This window comes from Oryza sativa, chromosome 5 (genome assembly GCF_034140825.1).
Source record: "Oryza sativa Japonica Group chromosome 5, ASM3414082v1".
NCBI classification, from domain to species: domain Eukaryota; kingdom Viridiplantae; phylum Streptophyta; class Magnoliopsida; order Poales; family Poaceae; genus Oryza; species Oryza sativa.
In genome coordinates this window covers 932,501-949,119 of record NC_089039.1, presented here as the reverse complement: position 1 = coordinate 949,119, position 16,619 = coordinate 932,501, and the positions used below count along the sequence as shown (strand labels likewise).

General features: G+C 39.8%; 3 protein-coding genes and 2 non-coding genes across 7 annotated transcripts in view; 1 reads left to right on the top strand and 4 right to left on the bottom strand.

Annotated features, from left to right (window-relative positions):
* Positions 1-1,340: 1,340 nt before the first annotated feature.
* Positions 1,341-1,413, top strand: TRNAE-CUC (transfer RNA glutamic acid (anticodon CUC)). Its single transcript has one exon. It is a non-coding gene; the product is annotated as a tRNA-Glu (tRNA).
* A 1,263-nt stretch (positions 1,414-2,676) lies between these two features.
* LOC9266232 (E3 UFM1-protein ligase 1 homolog) lies at positions 2,677-10,454 on the bottom strand. Of its 2 annotated transcripts, none has more exons than XM_015783707.3 (20): positions 10,128-10,454; positions 9,137-9,448; positions 8,327-8,593; positions 8,200-8,247; positions 7,684-7,749; positions 7,502-7,605; positions 6,988-7,081; positions 6,862-6,918; positions 6,319-6,742; positions 6,086-6,240; positions 5,924-5,989; positions 5,761-5,829; positions 5,424-5,510; positions 5,235-5,300; positions 4,078-4,124; positions 3,942-4,005; positions 3,647-3,724; positions 3,479-3,541; positions 3,314-3,406; positions 2,677-3,181 (listed from the first exon to the last, which is right to left on the bottom strand). In XM_015783707.3, the coding sequence occupies exons 1-20, from the start codon at positions 10,299-10,301 to the stop codon at positions 3,077-3,079; spliced, it is 2,439 nt and encodes an 812-aa protein (XP_015639193.1). In that variant the 5' UTR covers positions 10,302-10,454; the 3' UTR covers positions 2,677-3,076. The 2 variants fall into 2 exon arrangements, with proteins under 2 accessions (XP_015639193.1, XP_015639194.1); XM_015783708.3 differs by having other exon boundaries at positions 6,086-6,234.
* A 203-nt stretch (positions 10,455-10,657) lies between these two features.
* Positions 10,658-14,757, bottom strand: LOC4337630 (nudix hydrolase 9). Of its 2 annotated transcripts, none has more exons than XR_003242336.2 (10): positions 14,525-14,757; positions 13,924-13,998; positions 13,782-13,838; positions 13,157-13,239; positions 12,926-12,984; positions 12,416-12,564; positions 12,022-12,159; positions 11,388-11,542; positions 11,145-11,257; positions 10,658-10,956 (listed from the first exon to the last, which is right to left on the bottom strand). XR_003242336.2 is itself a non-coding variant. In NM_001428227.1 (10 exons), the coding sequence occupies exons 1-9, from the start codon at positions 14,606-14,608 to the stop codon at positions 11,162-11,164; spliced, it is 900 nt and encodes a 299-aa protein (NP_001415156.1). In that variant the 5' UTR covers positions 14,609-14,716; the 3' UTR covers positions 10,663-10,956; positions 11,145-11,161. The 2 variants fall into 2 exon arrangements, 1 of the variants encoding a protein (NP_001415156.1); NM_001428227.1 differs by having other exon boundaries at positions 10,663-10,956; positions 11,388-11,546; positions 14,525-14,716.
* Positions 14,758-14,816: 59 nt separating this feature from the next.
* Positions 14,817-14,890, bottom strand: TRNAR-UCG (transfer RNA arginine (anticodon UCG)). The gene has a single exon. It is a non-coding gene; the product is annotated as a tRNA-Arg (tRNA).
* Positions 14,891-16,362: 1,472 nt separating this feature from the next.
* The window catches only part of LOC4337628 (classical arabinogalactan protein 9), an 849-nt gene continuing 592 nt past the window's right edge, over positions 16,363-16,619 (bottom strand). Inside the window, exon 1 of the mRNA XM_015783562.3 lies at positions 16,363-16,619. This exon is cut by the window's right edge and continues 592 nt beyond it. Coding sequence (XP_015639048.1) covers positions 16,550-16,619 — 70 coding nt within the window. The 3' untranslated portion in view covers positions 16,363-16,549.

Genomic DNA, 16,619 nt, shown 5'->3' with positions numbered 1-16,619 from the left:
TGCCTGCTGCTTTTGCTGTCTTAACATCAGTTGAATTGCATCTGTATGCTTGCAAAGCAACCACCTTTTTCAATGGATTGAGAAGAAATATACTACTCCGCATTGGCTGCACCTGTGATTTGGCTAATTGGTTCATAATAGTAAGAAGAATCTAGCTAGCCTGCTTGTAAATCTCTCCTGTCCTGCCTGTCCATGCTTAATTGTCTATCTGGTTTTCCTCTAGAAAACTCTTCTCTCTCTGGCACAAAGTGAACTAGAGAGAGAGATAGTAAGGCACATGAACACACATGCATGTACAAGAAAAGCAAAGATCGCCTGGCTCTGCCTATATCTATATCTACCTTAGCAAATACTCCAAGTACCAGGTACAATATGACATGCTTAATTAGTAGGGCATGCTTACTATGGCATGCATGAGTACTAGGTCATTTAAACTTTAGTAATCTTGCGGTACTGCAACTTAACAACATTAGTACTGTAGCTAGCTGGTATCTGTTTTGGTCACTTGCAGGTGGAATGGGCTTTAATCACCATAATGCTACTTCGGCCCTGTTTGGGGAAGCTTCTAGCTGCTGTAGCTTCTCCCAAAATCAGAAGCTCCCCCAAACAATTCAGCTTTTGGTCCAGATTCTGAGAAGCTGTAGTTGTAGAATTCAGAAAATGAACTAGAAGCCAGAAGCTGGGAAACCCAGCTTTTCTAATTCTCACAAGCTGGCTACCAACCAGCTGCTTCTCAGAATTTTAAACTCCCCAAACAACCCCTTCAATGATAATTTGCCCATGTATAATTTGGTAATTTTAAGCTTGTTTGGTGAGAGCTTTTAATCTCCTCATGTATAATTTGCCCTGCAGATGGTACTGCCATTGCAAAAATAATAATAATTAATAAGCCGTGCAAATCTAATTAGTGTGGAATTTATTAGCAGGCATATAATTAATTGATCACATTATGAGCTTGTTTGGAGGAGTGTAGCATATCTGAGCTTCCAAGTTTCCACCTAATATGTGGTTTCCACAGTATATTTTCTCGAATATCTACACTGCTAACTTGTGAAATGTCTGCATTCAGTAGAGAATAGCACAAGCGTCCATGTTGGTGACAAACAAAACTGATGATCCTTAAAGGAAAACGAAGATGCTGATCGATCATAACAGGATGTACATACTATGAGTAAAAAATTTGGGTGGTTGCCAATACAATGCAGTGATATAATGATGTAATTTGGTGGAGCAAAAAAATCCGTCTGCTGGTGCTCACACTACACCAAATCAACAAGATTGTGCCATTTTTCGCTGAAATTCAGAAATGTATATGTGGCACATGAAGCAACAAAGCAAGATCCGTTGTAGTCTAGCTGGTTAGGATACTCGGCTCTCACCCGAGAGACCCGGGTTCGAGTCCCGGCAACGGAATTTTTTTTTCTTTTTTTTGGGTCTCCAGCAGCCGTTAGATGACGCAGGTGTGGCCCAGATTGAATTATCAGTGCAGATGAATGATCTCTCTCTCTCTCTCTTGGGGAACGGCCAAGAGGAAACCAAGAATCCACCACCTGATGCTGACCGATGGCCGACGGAATCCGGAATGTTATCTCGCCGACGGCAGCATTGCTCTCCTTACTGAAAGCTGTATTGTTCCCCGGCAGAATGCTAGATTATTCATTTATTACTTGAATTGTGCTACCTAGCTACAGTCTCGACAAAAATTTCTCTGTTGATCTCGTTGAGGGCCAATGATCCTCTGTTTTCACATTGTGCTTAATTATGCTAAGTCGATTTGGTTTTACTTGTTATCTGACTTAGATTGTCGCAAGTTGAGAACAGATGATCAGTTAGTTCACTGAAACTATGCACATCATCACCTCTACTGAATTCCATCTGTCTCAGATCAAGAAAAGAAAAGGGGAAAAGAACTGGCAGTCGGCCGGTCATCTGCAATTGCTGTCCACGACTGACAGACATTATTTCTCTTTTAATCTTAAAGAACTATGAAGTCCCTATTTTTTGTTAGAAGTAATAGGTGTCTCTTTTGGTGGGGAATCTGTGATCGCCTTGATCAGATGCAATATATCTCCGGTGTGTTAGACTGTCATCTTTTCATTTCATGTGTGTTTTGCCTTGGCCAATCAACCAGCTAGCTGGTATATCGATCTTAATTAAGCCAGTTTTATCAGAAGTAGTACTCCACGTTACACCAGCTTCATTCTCAATTCTGCATAATGGAATCAACCCTTTTTCAGGCGGAACTGATTCTAGCTGATGATACGACCCTGCACATACGACTGCATCTGCTTCTGCATGTAATAATCAATCAGGATCATTGCGTACATGCTTTGTTTTGCCAAAACAGACAGAAACTCATGCATCTATCGATCACTCGAAATTTGATGAGCAATTGACCAGCAAGATCGATGAGAGTCTTGTTTTTGCATGCTTCATGTCAAAGTGTAGAATTCCATCGGTTTCAAAAAATAAAACAAAAGTAACCTATCCACGAACTCCATGTTCCCGGCCGACCTGCTTGCTGCAGACCGTCGTGGATATGCTGCAGCACCGACGAGGAGGATGCGCCCATCTCACGTCGGAGCTCTGCACTGGCCAGGCACGGCGTCAAGCAGCGGCGCAGTTCAGGTGTTCTGAAAAGTTCATTATCTGTCGCTACAAAACCGACAAGGCGTAGAAGATCAATCTTTGGTCGGCATGATGTGTTTTTCAGGTGTTTTGAAAAGTTCATTATCTGTCGCTACAAAACCGAGCAGCATCAAGTTCAAGATTCAGATTCAGGTGTGAATTCAGATGCCTTCGGCCACTAAAATTAGCCTGAGCATTTGCTGAAATGCATGCCCTAAATTACATGAGAGATGTCAATCAGATGTTCACATCAACTTCCCAAACGATGGTGCATTTCTCCTTTTTCCATTTTCTCTTCTATCTATAGAGAAGACCACTTCCCAGCTCTTTTTTACTTCCTGATAGAGCAAAGAAGATCAACGCAGAGGATGCAAGGAACGAAGATAGCCCCGCCCAGTGTATATGCACAGACATAAGTCTAGCTAGCAAGGCAGCTCCAGAATGCTGCTCATTCTTTGCTTGTGCCCAGGACCAGGGATTTCAGTTCTGGCATCAGCCTCTCTTCCAGATCTTCCTTCCTCTCTAGCATTCGATCAGTTGCGCAATCTTCCCCCTGCATGGAAACGACCCAAGTTAGTTTATGAATGCAAGCATCAGCACTTTAGTTCATGACTTCTAAGTTAATAACATTCAATCCTTCTTTAATAGGCAGACAAATTTGAAATGGTTTAATAAGTGGACTTACATCCTCAGTAGCAGCAGCTTGTAGTGCTAGAACTTTCACGGTAGTGCTGTGATAATCGGCCAAAACCTTGTATGTTGGAGCTGGTATCTTATCCTGAAAGAAAGTTTATATACTGCTTCAACTGCATCGAGTGTATCTTAAACAGATAAAAAGTAAATTAGTTACCTTCAGTAGTGCGATAACAGCACCAACTGCCCTTCCAGGCGCCTGAAGAGCTTTATTATACGCCTACAAAAAAGATTAAAGGGAATATAATATGCTGTTTCTCAGGATCAATACAAAAGTATTGAACGAAGAACAGAAAATAATCAGAGGTAGCACAATCAAACAAACCTGAAGAAAAAGTAGAGCAACAACTTTTGGGAGGAAGGAAATCGGATCATTCTCTGAAGAAACTTGTGCCGTCAAGTCCTTCATATCATATAAGAAATTGAGGTGTCAGATAAATAGCAATATAAATTTAAAGACACTTAACCTATCAGCCAAATAACAGAGTTGCCATTTGGCATTTTGCACGTTGCTTACTATATTTAGCATCATTTTTTTTTCAATAAGAGTAACACTCATCAGGTTTAGCAGTTCAAACATCAGACAATGTGGTACACTCAAAGATACCCAAAGAACATACCTTGCGGTATGAATGCAGCATTGATCTCTCTAATCTTTTATCAAGCTTCTTAAATAACAAGCCACTGCAATTAAAAAAAAGGTAATAAGCATTTTGATAGTTCAGATGCTGTGGAAAGCAGTTACAACACAAATACCTTTCCTCTGCTGTATCCCTTAAAGCATCCATAAATGAATCAAACCGCTGCAATGTATTAGAAGGAAAAGGTTAGGAAGAACTAACATCCAATTTTGATATGTAATGTCACAGACTTTGTTCAATGTCCGAAATTTAGCAGTTGACTGTTACTATTAGCATTCCACACAACAATGAACTCGCTGCTTAGGAGTACAAACATTTTTATGACAACTTAGAGAAGTTTAATATCGTTGAATATTAGATATACACTATGCAACATACTCCCTCCATTCCATAATGATCAGCATATTTTGTTGTGGCATCAAGACCAAGGAGAGACCCACTACCCATGTTCTATTTAATCCTTGTAATTAATCTCCATATTAATCGGCTTGGAGAAACGAAACGACGTTACTGCCGCTGCATGATTGCACATGCAAGGGATGTTCCGTGCTGCATGCAGCTCAAAAATCGGATGGCCTACTCGATCTCTGTGATAACTAGTTAATCCATCCGACATGCACATGCTACCAGTGTTAATACGCTGATCAAATCGGAATATCTCTACTTTCATTATGCGCTGATCATTATGGAATGGAGGGAGTACTTCTTACACGCACGATCTCATATCTGAGCCATCTTGTAAAGCTATAGTTTGACTAAGAAATGCCTTTGCGCAAAATAATACAATATATAATCTATTAAAGATTCAATACTTCAAAATCTTCATTGGTGAATGTTTTTGACGGACTTGTGCTGCATATTTAATTTACCTAGTGTTAGAAAATCAATTTATTGGTAGCATGAACATTTGGCAAATTGCCACAAATAAATAAGGTTCTAGTTCCTACAGGATTTAGGCAGGATGCAAGCTATTATGAAGCTGTTTGTGTTTTCTACAATATGGCATCTTGCAGTCTGATAACTGGTAAGAGCCATAACGCAGAAAACTTCGAGTATGAATTCTTTAATGATACTAGATTCATTGTCCCAAGAATGAATAGTTTCATTCATTAATTCTTAATTGACCAATAGCCATTCATAGCCCAGGGACCCCCACTTCTTTTTTCTGTGTGCACACGTGTGTCATGTTAAATTGTTTGGTGCTAACACAGTTGCCAGAAATAATAGATATTATAAGAAAATGTGAAAATAAAAACTTAGTTAAAGTCGAACCTTTCCCTCCAGTGTTTCAGCTAAAGCTTGGGCCTTCACCGACAATGACCCAGGAAGATCCTTCGCCTAAAGTTTATTTTCCAAATCACAAACAAGCACAGAAAGTTAAACCAAATGAAACTATCACTCAGGTTCACTGCTGGAAGCACCACCTAATACATTGAGGAAGAAAAAAAGGGAGAACTATACCAGAGAAGTACGGTCAGCAGTGCTTAATTGAACATTTTCTTCACTGTCTTCAACATCCATGCCATTCTTCAGTTTGTTGTCCTTGTGCTATCAGCGATTCAATGCAAAGTATATACAATGGTCAAGATACTAACAATTTGCTATTTCTTCAACAGACAGCACAAGAAGCAAACAGGGAAACAACTAGTGCAGAAAGCTATCCGCGAGATTCTTGTTCATCTGAAGCGGTCTATATAACTATATTACAAGTGTAAAGCAAAACTGAGAAAACTGAAACATAGAGTATAACAAAGAATCCTTTCAAAATTATGAAGTTGAAGACAGGCATTTAAGTTACCAGTGTAAGCAAAATTTTGTCAACTACAGGAGCACCCATAGTTCTTAGCAGATGCTTGTGTAGGATTGCCTGGAAACAGGAAAGAAGATTCTACCATAAGTAGATGATACTGATTTATTGGGTGGCAATCAATCTTGTGAAGATAATGACTGTAGCAGCTTACAGAGGTAGCAGGATCATCCTCAAATACATCCAGAGATTTTTCATAGAGTTGCATATCCAGGACAGCCTGATGACAATAGACAAATACATTAAAAAATATCAATAGAAACGCAGAAAGAAAAATAACATATGGATGGGTGGTCAAAACTCAAAAGAAGATTACCTCATCTAGCTGTTTTTGCAGATTATCAAGCAAGCGCCGCCTCCTTTCAGCATTTTCTGACAGCATAGTGTTCCTTTTCTTCATCCATGCGTCCATAAGCATTGGCCTCAGGTGGGAAGACAGTAATTTAAGTGGTCCATTTAAGTCATCTGAGCCTGAAAATAGTTAGAATTCTAGAATTAAAATTTTAAACACAGTAGAAACAATCATGTCAATGTTGTTAACTTCCTGACCTCCCAACTCTTCTAACTCTGGAGCAACAGTCAAAACTTTTTGCTCTATCAAATCATCTGGAAAGATGTTTGTATTGTCCTCTTTCGTTTTCTCTGATGCTTTTTTACCACCATGTTTTGCATCACCAGAAGAACCAGCATCCTTGTTTTTCCTATGAGCTTTCTTGCCCTTGACAGGAATGCTTTCTTCATTGTCATCATCCTTTTCAACTGCAGCACCTTTGGCAGAACCCGAAACTTTCCCTCTTTTCTTCTTTGGACCTTTGTCAGATGAAGCACCTATACTGCTGGTGTCATTATCACCAAGATCTTTTCCATCAGATCCTATCCTATGTTCACTGCTCATATTCGAGGGTTTTCCTTGTCCAGCACTATGCTTAATGCCAAACGAGTCCATCTCTTTCTCAAGTCTATCAAAAATACCCTAAAATGGTTCAAAGGACAGAAAATTACACTCATTTAGATATATAAGGGACATGAAAAAAAGGATATGAATGCATCAAAGATTTTAACAAATCCATGAAGCGGGACTTGACAATTCACCTTGATGAATGCATTACTGAAGACACATGATTCTCCAAATACCACTGCTTTAGAAGACTGCAAACAAGTATTTTAATGAGTTATCATGAAAAATCTACAAAATTGAACTACTTTAAAGACACCAACCTTGATCGCTTTCTGCAAAGATGGACAGAGAGACAATATCTTGGTTGCATCAGGGCCAGTGATATACGATGGAAGGACTGAAAGAGCATCAATCCTGAAAGAATAAAGGACACATCAAAGATAGGCAATGAGAGAAGTCCAGGGCACATCAGCAAAACAGATTACTCCGAACAATCAATTAGGAAAAAGCTGCAAAAAAACATGTTGGCACTACTAAAAAGGTTTAGGCCTCTCGGTCAAATCTCATCTGTGTAAATGACTTTCTGTGAAGTGTGGACTGAAGTTAGTTGTTAGTCTATCTCCATATATTGTTATAGCTTGATTAGCTTACTCCCTTTCCTTTTCTCATGTTATATCATATAAACTCTTTGTAATAGTTCTGAAGTTCCAACCATGTACACAGGGAGAACATCAGCAAATTCAGCTCTTTTTTTATATTTTAGTTTGGAGCTCATAGCAGATAACAGTGACAAATCACAATTAACCTTGGAGGAGACATGAAATTTAACAATACCATTGTCCATTCTCAATTGTATCACCCACGGCAGCATCTAGCATATCAACAACAGAAGGATGAACAAAAACAGCTTCCAGTGCAATACCATCTGGATATCTGGCCTATAGAAGAGAACAATATTGTTAATATAAACATACCGATGATTTGAACAGTAAAGGCACATTAACAGCTTCCATTACCTCCAAATACTGTTTAGGCTGAGGAATTGCTAGTTTCTGAAGCACTTCGTATCCGATGTAAGAGTTCTGAAAGAAGACAAATAAGTTACAAACAGGAGATAATGCATAACTATATTTTAGCATATGTTTCAGAATTCAATATCCTTGCTAAATATCAGACCTAGAGATTTAATTTTGAGTAACAACATATGGTAAAGCTGTTCGCCAGTTTGTGCATGAGCACGCACAAGGAAGAATATGTCCAGTGGTTATATATGAAATACCCATGCAAAGTTGTCATCTTGCCCAGATAAATATATGGTCCAGTTGCGCTACTAATGCTTCTAACATATTATAAATTGTAGGAACTAAATTATAAGTTGGAAATTTCTTGATTTTGGAGGATTTTGGTGGTTTGTTTTCTTTCCTTTTCCATCTCCACGGCAGTGGGTGTCTTGTAAATATTTAAACCTCTTCTTCTTAATGTAATGATATGATGCAGTTCTCTTGCATAATTGAGAAAAGAAATTTCTTAACCTGTGAAAAAAAGGCATCAACACTCTCCTTTTGAGCATGTGCAAAAACCTAAAAAACAAGAAAATCGCCACAATGTCAAATATAGCTTAAGTGTTAAGAATACGAACTAAAAAAGTACGGATCTTACAGCTGGTGTCCACTGTACTCCTGCACGGACTGATCCAAGCACAACACCTTCTTTCAGTAAGCCATTGAAAATGGACTGGAAGAATGAACCTTCCACAGAAACTCCACTAGCACCATGCATTTCTTGGAGCTGCAGCTGCAAGCTGTTCCAAACAGATGGCAAATTTGTTGGAACTGTTATACCCCTAGCGGCACCACGGACCATGGCAGTAATTCTTGAGACATATGCTGGAGTGTATAGCTGACCACCTTCTAGCCTTCCTTTAACCTGAAAGGAGAATTTTCTATAGTGTCATTTTGCTTGAATGAGAACTGAAAATGCCAGGGTGCAGTAAGAAGGGTCTGTTCAGATTGACTGTAGCTATGGTCTCTTGCATGATTTTGCAGTTCTGTTGTAAAGTATAAAACACAACTCATAATACATTTTTGACTTTGGAGACATGAAAAGGCATCAGTACTCTAGAGAAAGGTAGAAACAATCAAACAAATAATTGGGACAATGATGATCTTTAGAAATGGCACAGCCACATAAATATTAGGAAACAGTGACTCGTGTACCAGAAATTAGGAAAAAAAATAATGTCCATAAATTGTGAGCTGAAGCAGCAGAAGCAGGAAAGGACTAAGCTCCTATAATTGTGTCTAAAATGCCCTCTTCGACTAATAACTTAATTATTAGGACAAGCTAACTAACTATCTCTATGATGCTTGGCATGGCAGATTACATCTAGATTATCGAAGTATAAATATAGATTAGCAGAAAAAATAGCCAATGATAAAAACCATTAAAAGGGTAGACTAGCAGACTTACAATAGTTCCAAGCCGAGGCTCAAGGATATTGACAACCAGCTCTGATCCAATATGCAACTGGGCAGCAATCTCAGCCAAGGCAATCTGGCTGCGCTCCTGCAACTTCTCATTTATCTCTTCTGTCACAGTGTCCCAGTAAGACTGTGACATGATCTCGCCGTTGATCAGCATAAGAGATGGATCATCTGCAACGACTTTCTGTGACTGTCTCTCAACATGGTAGAGGTCCACCCCCAGTATATCTGACAAATCTACCAGTGATGCACGTCCGCGTTTCTTGATCTCCATCTTGATCTCATGTTTCAGATGGTCCTGCCAAACCAAGTTGAGCATGAATAAGCTAAGAACAATGAATCCTCAGTTAAGCAAGTGCTTTGAACTGAACTGCTGAAGAGGAATATGTAGTAATAATCAATAGGTAAAATTCCACCTAATCTCTTCAATTTGCACAGACATTAAAATGTACATGTGGACCAGAATATCTAAATACTAAAACCAAATTATGAGTCCTCACAAAATATAGATAGAACACAACCAGTATCCGATTCGGAAATGCCAATTCCATCCAACCAAATTTACATGTTGTTCCCTGCTTCGAAGTGAAAGCTCTCTCGCAATAATCTAATGGTCGGCATCCTTTAATCGCAATCATCCCAAAATTGTAAGTCCAATTTTCAGTTCAGTACCTAATACTAGCATTAAAGCAATCAAGGAGGAGGGGTACTCAGTATCGGCAGTGTTTAGATTCGACATTTTGACGATACCGAACGCCCATAATTTCTACGCGGAGTCCATCATTCCCATTATTAACATCATTAGTCAATACCAGAGTCCCCAAATCCAGAACAATCTACACTGCGTTGTATGTATCAGAGGCTGTTTTACAGGTAAATCTGATTCTAGCGAAAGTATCGGCGAGGGATTGGGGAAGTAGATAGATGGAGAGATGCGGCGAGGTGAGGGTGAAGGGAAGGGGAAGGCGGGGGCGTACGGATGTGATGTACTCCTTGCCGGAGGTGGTGTGGAGGAGCTCGAAGTCGATGATCCCGCGCTCCTGCAGCTTCTGCACGAGCTCCACCACGTTCCGCTCCGACAGCCGCACGCTCGACCGCGCGCTCTGTGCCGCCTCCAGCTGCCGCTGCAGCTCCAGGAGCTCCGCGTCCATCCCTCGCTATCTCCCTCTCTGTCTACACGGCTACGCCACTCTCGCCGTAGCGTGGTGATGATGCCGCCGGCGACGTCGACGGCGACGGCGAGCGGAGGAGGAGACGGTTGCCTTGCCGCCGGCGAGGGCGAGATCGAACGAGTTCCACGATTCACTCGTGTTAGCGTTTTGGGGGAGAAGAGAACGACGAGGGGGTTATCGCTGACAGGTGGGGCCCACGATGGTGACCTTTCTGCCCCACACGTATTCTTGCTAAGAAGGCGTATTAGCTGATATTACGTTTCCGTCAGACGAAGGCATATGGCGTAGTATCTTTCTCAGTGGCGGATTGCACGAGTAGCAATAGGTAGTAAACATTAAACATCTGAAACTGAAAGAATTTTGATTAGATAGAAATCATGTCACGAGTGCGATGGTCTCAATTACAACATCAATTCCAAGCAACAAAGTGAGAATGTAGGATAAAAAAATAAAAAAATAAATTGAGAATGTAAATAAGAACTTATTTCTTCCGCACTTGTACTGAAAAACTCTCAGTGCAACAAGGGGAAAGAAAATGCATCAGCTCCAGAGAAAAGGAGTAACTACTGTATTGTTTTCTTGTGACGCCAATCTCTCTCCCTGTTTATTTTATGATATTAGAGAAGAATTCAATCTGCAGAAGAAGATCAAATAGGCACATTAGGAATGTCTGCGATGATCTCAATTAAGCAGTGGAAAATGATGATTGTCAACAATGGATGGTTGAAAAGGGAGATGCTCGATTGATTTCCTCTTTTGCCCACCGCAGCTTTGCAACATCATGTTTGTGTTTGGCATAAGATGATCTGAATGCGCACTTACATCACTATTGTTCATTTTCATGATTTTTTGGCAGCAGTCTTCATCATTTCATAGAGAGCAAAGCCACCACGGTGGCAACCAGGCATTCGGTCGGTCATTCCTAGTAGCTCTTCCTGTGATTCAAACATACAATTTGTGGTCAGAGGAATCCTAAAGCCACATGGGGATCAAATTGTGCTGCTAATTCGGTTTCCAAAAAAAAAAAAGAAAAGAAAATTGTGCTGCTAATGCAACTAAGCTCACCTCTGAGACTGCATACATCTTTGTAGATTCAAAACCATCTTGAGCTCTAGAATATAATTCATGCACTCCACCTGAATCTATGTTGCATTTTGTAAAAAAGAATGCAGTTGGCCTAACATTCATCTCCCGGCGAGAAATTCCAATGAAGACAGGCTCTGTCTGGGTGAAATTAAATGTGGATAATTAGCCCCCAAAAAACATACAAATCTCCTTGTATGTGGTATGTAGAAACAATTAAAAGAACAATTTGATAACAACTTGCCAGCTTATATCAAGGGAAAATATCTAGTGCAAACCACATATATAGTGAAAACTTGGAAACTACCGTTGGATCGAGAAATGAACGTTCGAGATTCGTTCACGTCACCCTGAGTTAAAATTTAACTCGCAGATTCACTCATGAGTTAAAATTTTACTAGGAGTTAAATTTTAACTCATGGTGACGTGGACGAATCTCGGACGTCCATTTCTCGATCCAACGGTAGTTTCCAAGTTTCCACTACATATGTGGTTTGCACTACATATTTTCCCTTATATCAACCAGTAAACTTCACAAAAAAGCTGATGGATTATATGCTGACTGCTGATGTAGTATTTAGCTGTATACAAGACAAAGTGCAGGTGGGTCTGTTACCAGTGAATTAGAAGGCACTCCAGTTTCCTCAACTACCTCACGGATGATTCCATCAAACATCTCTTGGGAAACTCTTTCGTTGAGAACAGCAAGGTCCTTTTCATCAGTTTGATGTGCCAAGATTCCAATTTCTTGTGGCTGATATACAGATGAACTTCAGTTTCATAAGAACCATGTATATTACTGAGCGACTACTCAATCAATAATCCCGTAAGTCATGTAGAATCAAAATACCAAAGACTTTCAATAACTTAGGTCCACCATTTGTCTCAGTAGATGTTTTTACATTACATTTGGGAGAAAAATATCATACAGTTATCCAATACAAAATTAAGAATTAGATCACCTTGCTGAACCAAATATAGATCTAACTAGGGGAAAAAATAAATTTTACCTCGGAATGTCCTCCAGGAAAAACAAAGTAACCTGGAAACTCCCCAACATTGTAGCTTCTTTGCAATACGATGATCTTTTCATCAGATGTTTGAACAATTGCACCATTTCCCAGTGGATTCGACATGTGTTGGCAATGCACAGAATCATCTAAACAGATCAGATTGTGAGAGGAACTGTTTTGCTCAAGGCTGATTTGTGCTATGTAGTATGAGCATATGCTATGTACTGAAAATTTATGAATATTTTTTCGTGGGGCAGTAATTTCATCAGCATAATGGAAGGTTAAACATTATATAGAGGAAAACAATATACGAGAGTGGTAGGGGAAACAACATGGGATGGATATGTCTTAAGAAGTTACATTTTCAAAACTCAAAAGGTAAAGCAATGAAACAAAAAGATAAGTCCTGACTCCCGAGATAACATGGAACTAAAGATGGAAAATTTGAGGTGAAAACAGGCCCTGATCTAAGTAGCACACGTGATTAAGTTTCTAAAATCTAGTTACCTTCAGATGGGACCAAAAATTTCTCCCACAATGGATTAAGATTTGTTCCCACAAATGTGCTGTCATGTGCAAGGAAATAACATCGTTATAAACAGAGATATTAGTTGGGAATACCACATAGAAGGTTAGAACGACAATGTAAAACAGTTGAGAAAGTATGGCTGCCAGAATTTATTTTCCAAAAGAGTAGGTAACTAGCTATTGTAATAGAATGTGAAATCCCAAGCGAACCTGTAATCTGTGAGACCCAAATGAAGTGAAACACAATACTCCTTATTTGGTTCATCTTTGTAGTGCACAGCGTGTCCTCCATACTGAAATTAGTTGGAGGCCAAAGTATGAAATCTAGTACTTAAAGAGATATCAGCTGAAGGCAGTATATTCCAGAAATTTTTGCAATCGCACCTGTTCAGCTCAAAAAGAAACAAGGCAAGCTAAAGAAATGGCCATAACCTACTTAATATTCGTTGTTAGGTAGAGAAGGCAAAGATTATTTGGATGATGACAGATTATGGGAATGACTGTGATTATGTTGTCTAAAAAATTGAACAATGGAATTTATTTGTGTTACAACATTTTTTTCTATCGACATAACAAATATATTGTAACTAACAGTAATTCATGATCACAGGAAAGTGTTTTCATATTTGCATTCAAAGGTGCCTTTTCTGTGTCATAAGATCTAAATACTATTGGACTGTTCATGAAAAAACACAAAGTTATACTCACAAAATGTGTAAACACCTTATAAATCAAAAAAATGGTGTGAGCTCAATATAAGGTGTTTGGCAGTAATTTCAAGCACCACAATGGAGCAGGAAAACGGAATATCAAGATATAACTAGGAGGTAAATACCCGAAATTTTGTGCCGCTGTACGACGACGGGTTCTGCTTAAGTCTCTGGTTCCATATCTACAGGACCAAAGAAATATAAACAACATCCATGCGTGCTATTGGATCAACAATCACTAGAAGTGCATAGGCAGACAATTTATACCACACTTATTGATTCTTCCAAGGCTGCATCCGGATGGGGAATCCGATCGAATGACTGATCAAATTTAACCGAAACCTGCAAATCCACATACAACATGAGCAATCATCGAATCGACCCCCAACTAGTATCGACAATATCATAGCATTTCTCCTTAAGAAGCTAAAGAAATCCGTAACACAGTCAACACGATAGTAGTAGCTATATAGTACAACAATCCAAGCAGCTAGCTAAAAAAAAGGCAATTATTTTTGCAAAGTCTCTCTTATATGGACATGGTAGTTCAAATCCATATGAGCATGTGGAGTGATGAATAATAATAAGCTCTAATAATACTAAAAATAAAAGGAAATGATCGGGCAGTTGCTTGTTATTATGTACTGTACTAGATCGTGTGCCACCAAGAAAGAGTTGGAAGAACAGCGTGAGGGGCAGAAAAAACGGCAAAAGGGCAAAGAAAGGGTCAGATTTGCCGCTGCCGCCGTCGAATCGGGGGCCCCGGGGAACAGCAGCATCAGCAGGTGCTCATGCAATCAGACGCCGGGAGAGAGAGAGAGAGAGAGAGAGAGAGAGAGAGAGAGAGAGGTTGTGTAAGGAGGGTTACGCGGGATCTGGGGAGGCCGGCGGGGCAGGAGAGGAGGAGCTTGTACGCCGCGCCGGGGTCGGCGGCGGCGGCGGCGGAGGCCATGTGTCGTCGTGTGGATGCGGCGGAGAGGGAAACGGCGAGGTGGCGCGCAGCCGCCGGCCTCGTCGTCGGCGAGTACTCAACTCTGCCGCGGTGAGTCTCTCCGGTGTCCAGACCACAAGCAGCAGCAGCAGAGAGCATCTGGACCGTCCAATCTACTACGATCCAACGTACCAGATTAATCAGCGATAAAAAAAAGAAAAGAAGAAGACGACCACAGTGGGAGTCGAACCCACGACTTTCTGATCCGAAGTCAGACGCGCTAATCCACTGCGCTATGCGGTCTTCACATCATTAACATTTACTAAGCATTATTCATCCATTTCGTCTTAACACCACCTATAAGAAACTCCTCTTCTTCGTCAGAATCAACGACTAAGCCGTATTTGATTAAGCTTAAAATTATTATAATCTGAATTATTATGAGTAAACTGAAACAAATAAATATAGTTATCAAAAGTAGATGGAGGGAGTATAATCCAGCTTAGAGTAATCTAATTTAGTAATCTAAATTATAATAATCTTAAGCTGAAACGAACAGGACCTAAATCATCTTCACACGTCAAAACTTAGGTACAATGCATACATATCTCATAGAAAAGAAAACAACCGACTCTCATGCTGACAGATATATTACATACATGAGCGGGTAGTAAAATGTTGGTGTTAGGGGAGCACGCTTATGTGAGTGCGAGTGTACCATACGGCATACGTGTATATATAGTGTGGTACATGTGTTTATGTTTTATGTAACTCGTATTATGTTCGTGCTTAATAATAGTTTATTTATATAGAGGCTACAAAGGATGATAGATTAAGGCCATGTTTCTTTCAGCTTGGGATTATTATAATCTAAATTATTGAGTCAGATTACTATAACTTAGATTGTTATAATCTGTAATAGAATAAGCGGTTAGTTGTTTCTTTTCTAGATTATTAGAGCCTAAATTATTAGGGTTTGCCAGTCTAAAGAGGGAGTGGGGTGGCATGGTGGGTAATTTTCACCCAATAATATGAAAAAAGCTCACCTAAATGAGCTTATCAGATTATAATAAGCTGGGCTCCAGATTATAATAAGCTACTTCAATACGTTGTCTGTTTCTTTCAGATTACTCCCAATAATCTGGATTATAATAATCCCAAACTGAAAGAAACAGGACCTAAGACGGTCGAGATTATCATTTTCTTTTTAATCATTTTACTCTGGGGACAGCTAGCTGTGCGCGTAACACTTTTATTTAGAGTAGTAGAGCTTATATAAAAAAAATAGTAGCTGCAAATCTAAGTCGAGAAAAACTAACTCCTAATAATCACAAAAGGAAGAAAAAAATTCATTGAATATAAAAGAAGTAAACTTTACAAAAGAAAAGAGCTGTACATACAATGAGCCTTTGGTCTGGCCTAGCTAAATTAAAATTTAAGCCAATCGTGGAGAATTATCGCGCCTGCCAAGACCCAAATTTTGGCCTCCTCCTTCACCTTTGCTAGCAAGCTGGTCATCGGGAGCTCTTTGTGCTTATGCAGTTTCTTTCATTCCAAATCTCGCAGGCCACTAACAAAGTTAGGGTGTGTCGCCTTTTTCGGAACTCCTAATGTGTTTGTTGTGTTCTCCCACCATTATAGCACTGTCGAAGCATTTTGCCAGTGGTTAGGGTTTAGCTGGTCGCAAGCCGTCCTGTTTGCTAGCGATGCCCAAAGCCTTATGGTGTACCTACAGAATTATTGAGATCGATATTTATCATGCAAGGCAATATATATGACATCAATCAAGCCTCAAATTAATACTATATAAAATGTTATCTCATAACCTCGCAGCTTACATTCATAATCTTTCTACCACATTCCCATAAGTAAGTGGTAGGAAGGATGTCTACTAAAACACACCCATGAGAATAATCTCTTCCAGCTTACATTAAAACTCGTGTAAACCAAGGAGTAATTATTCTAGGAGCAAATATTGATGCATCCATCGCAGCACACGCCCAACAATGGCGGCGGGCCGGGGGTGATGGGG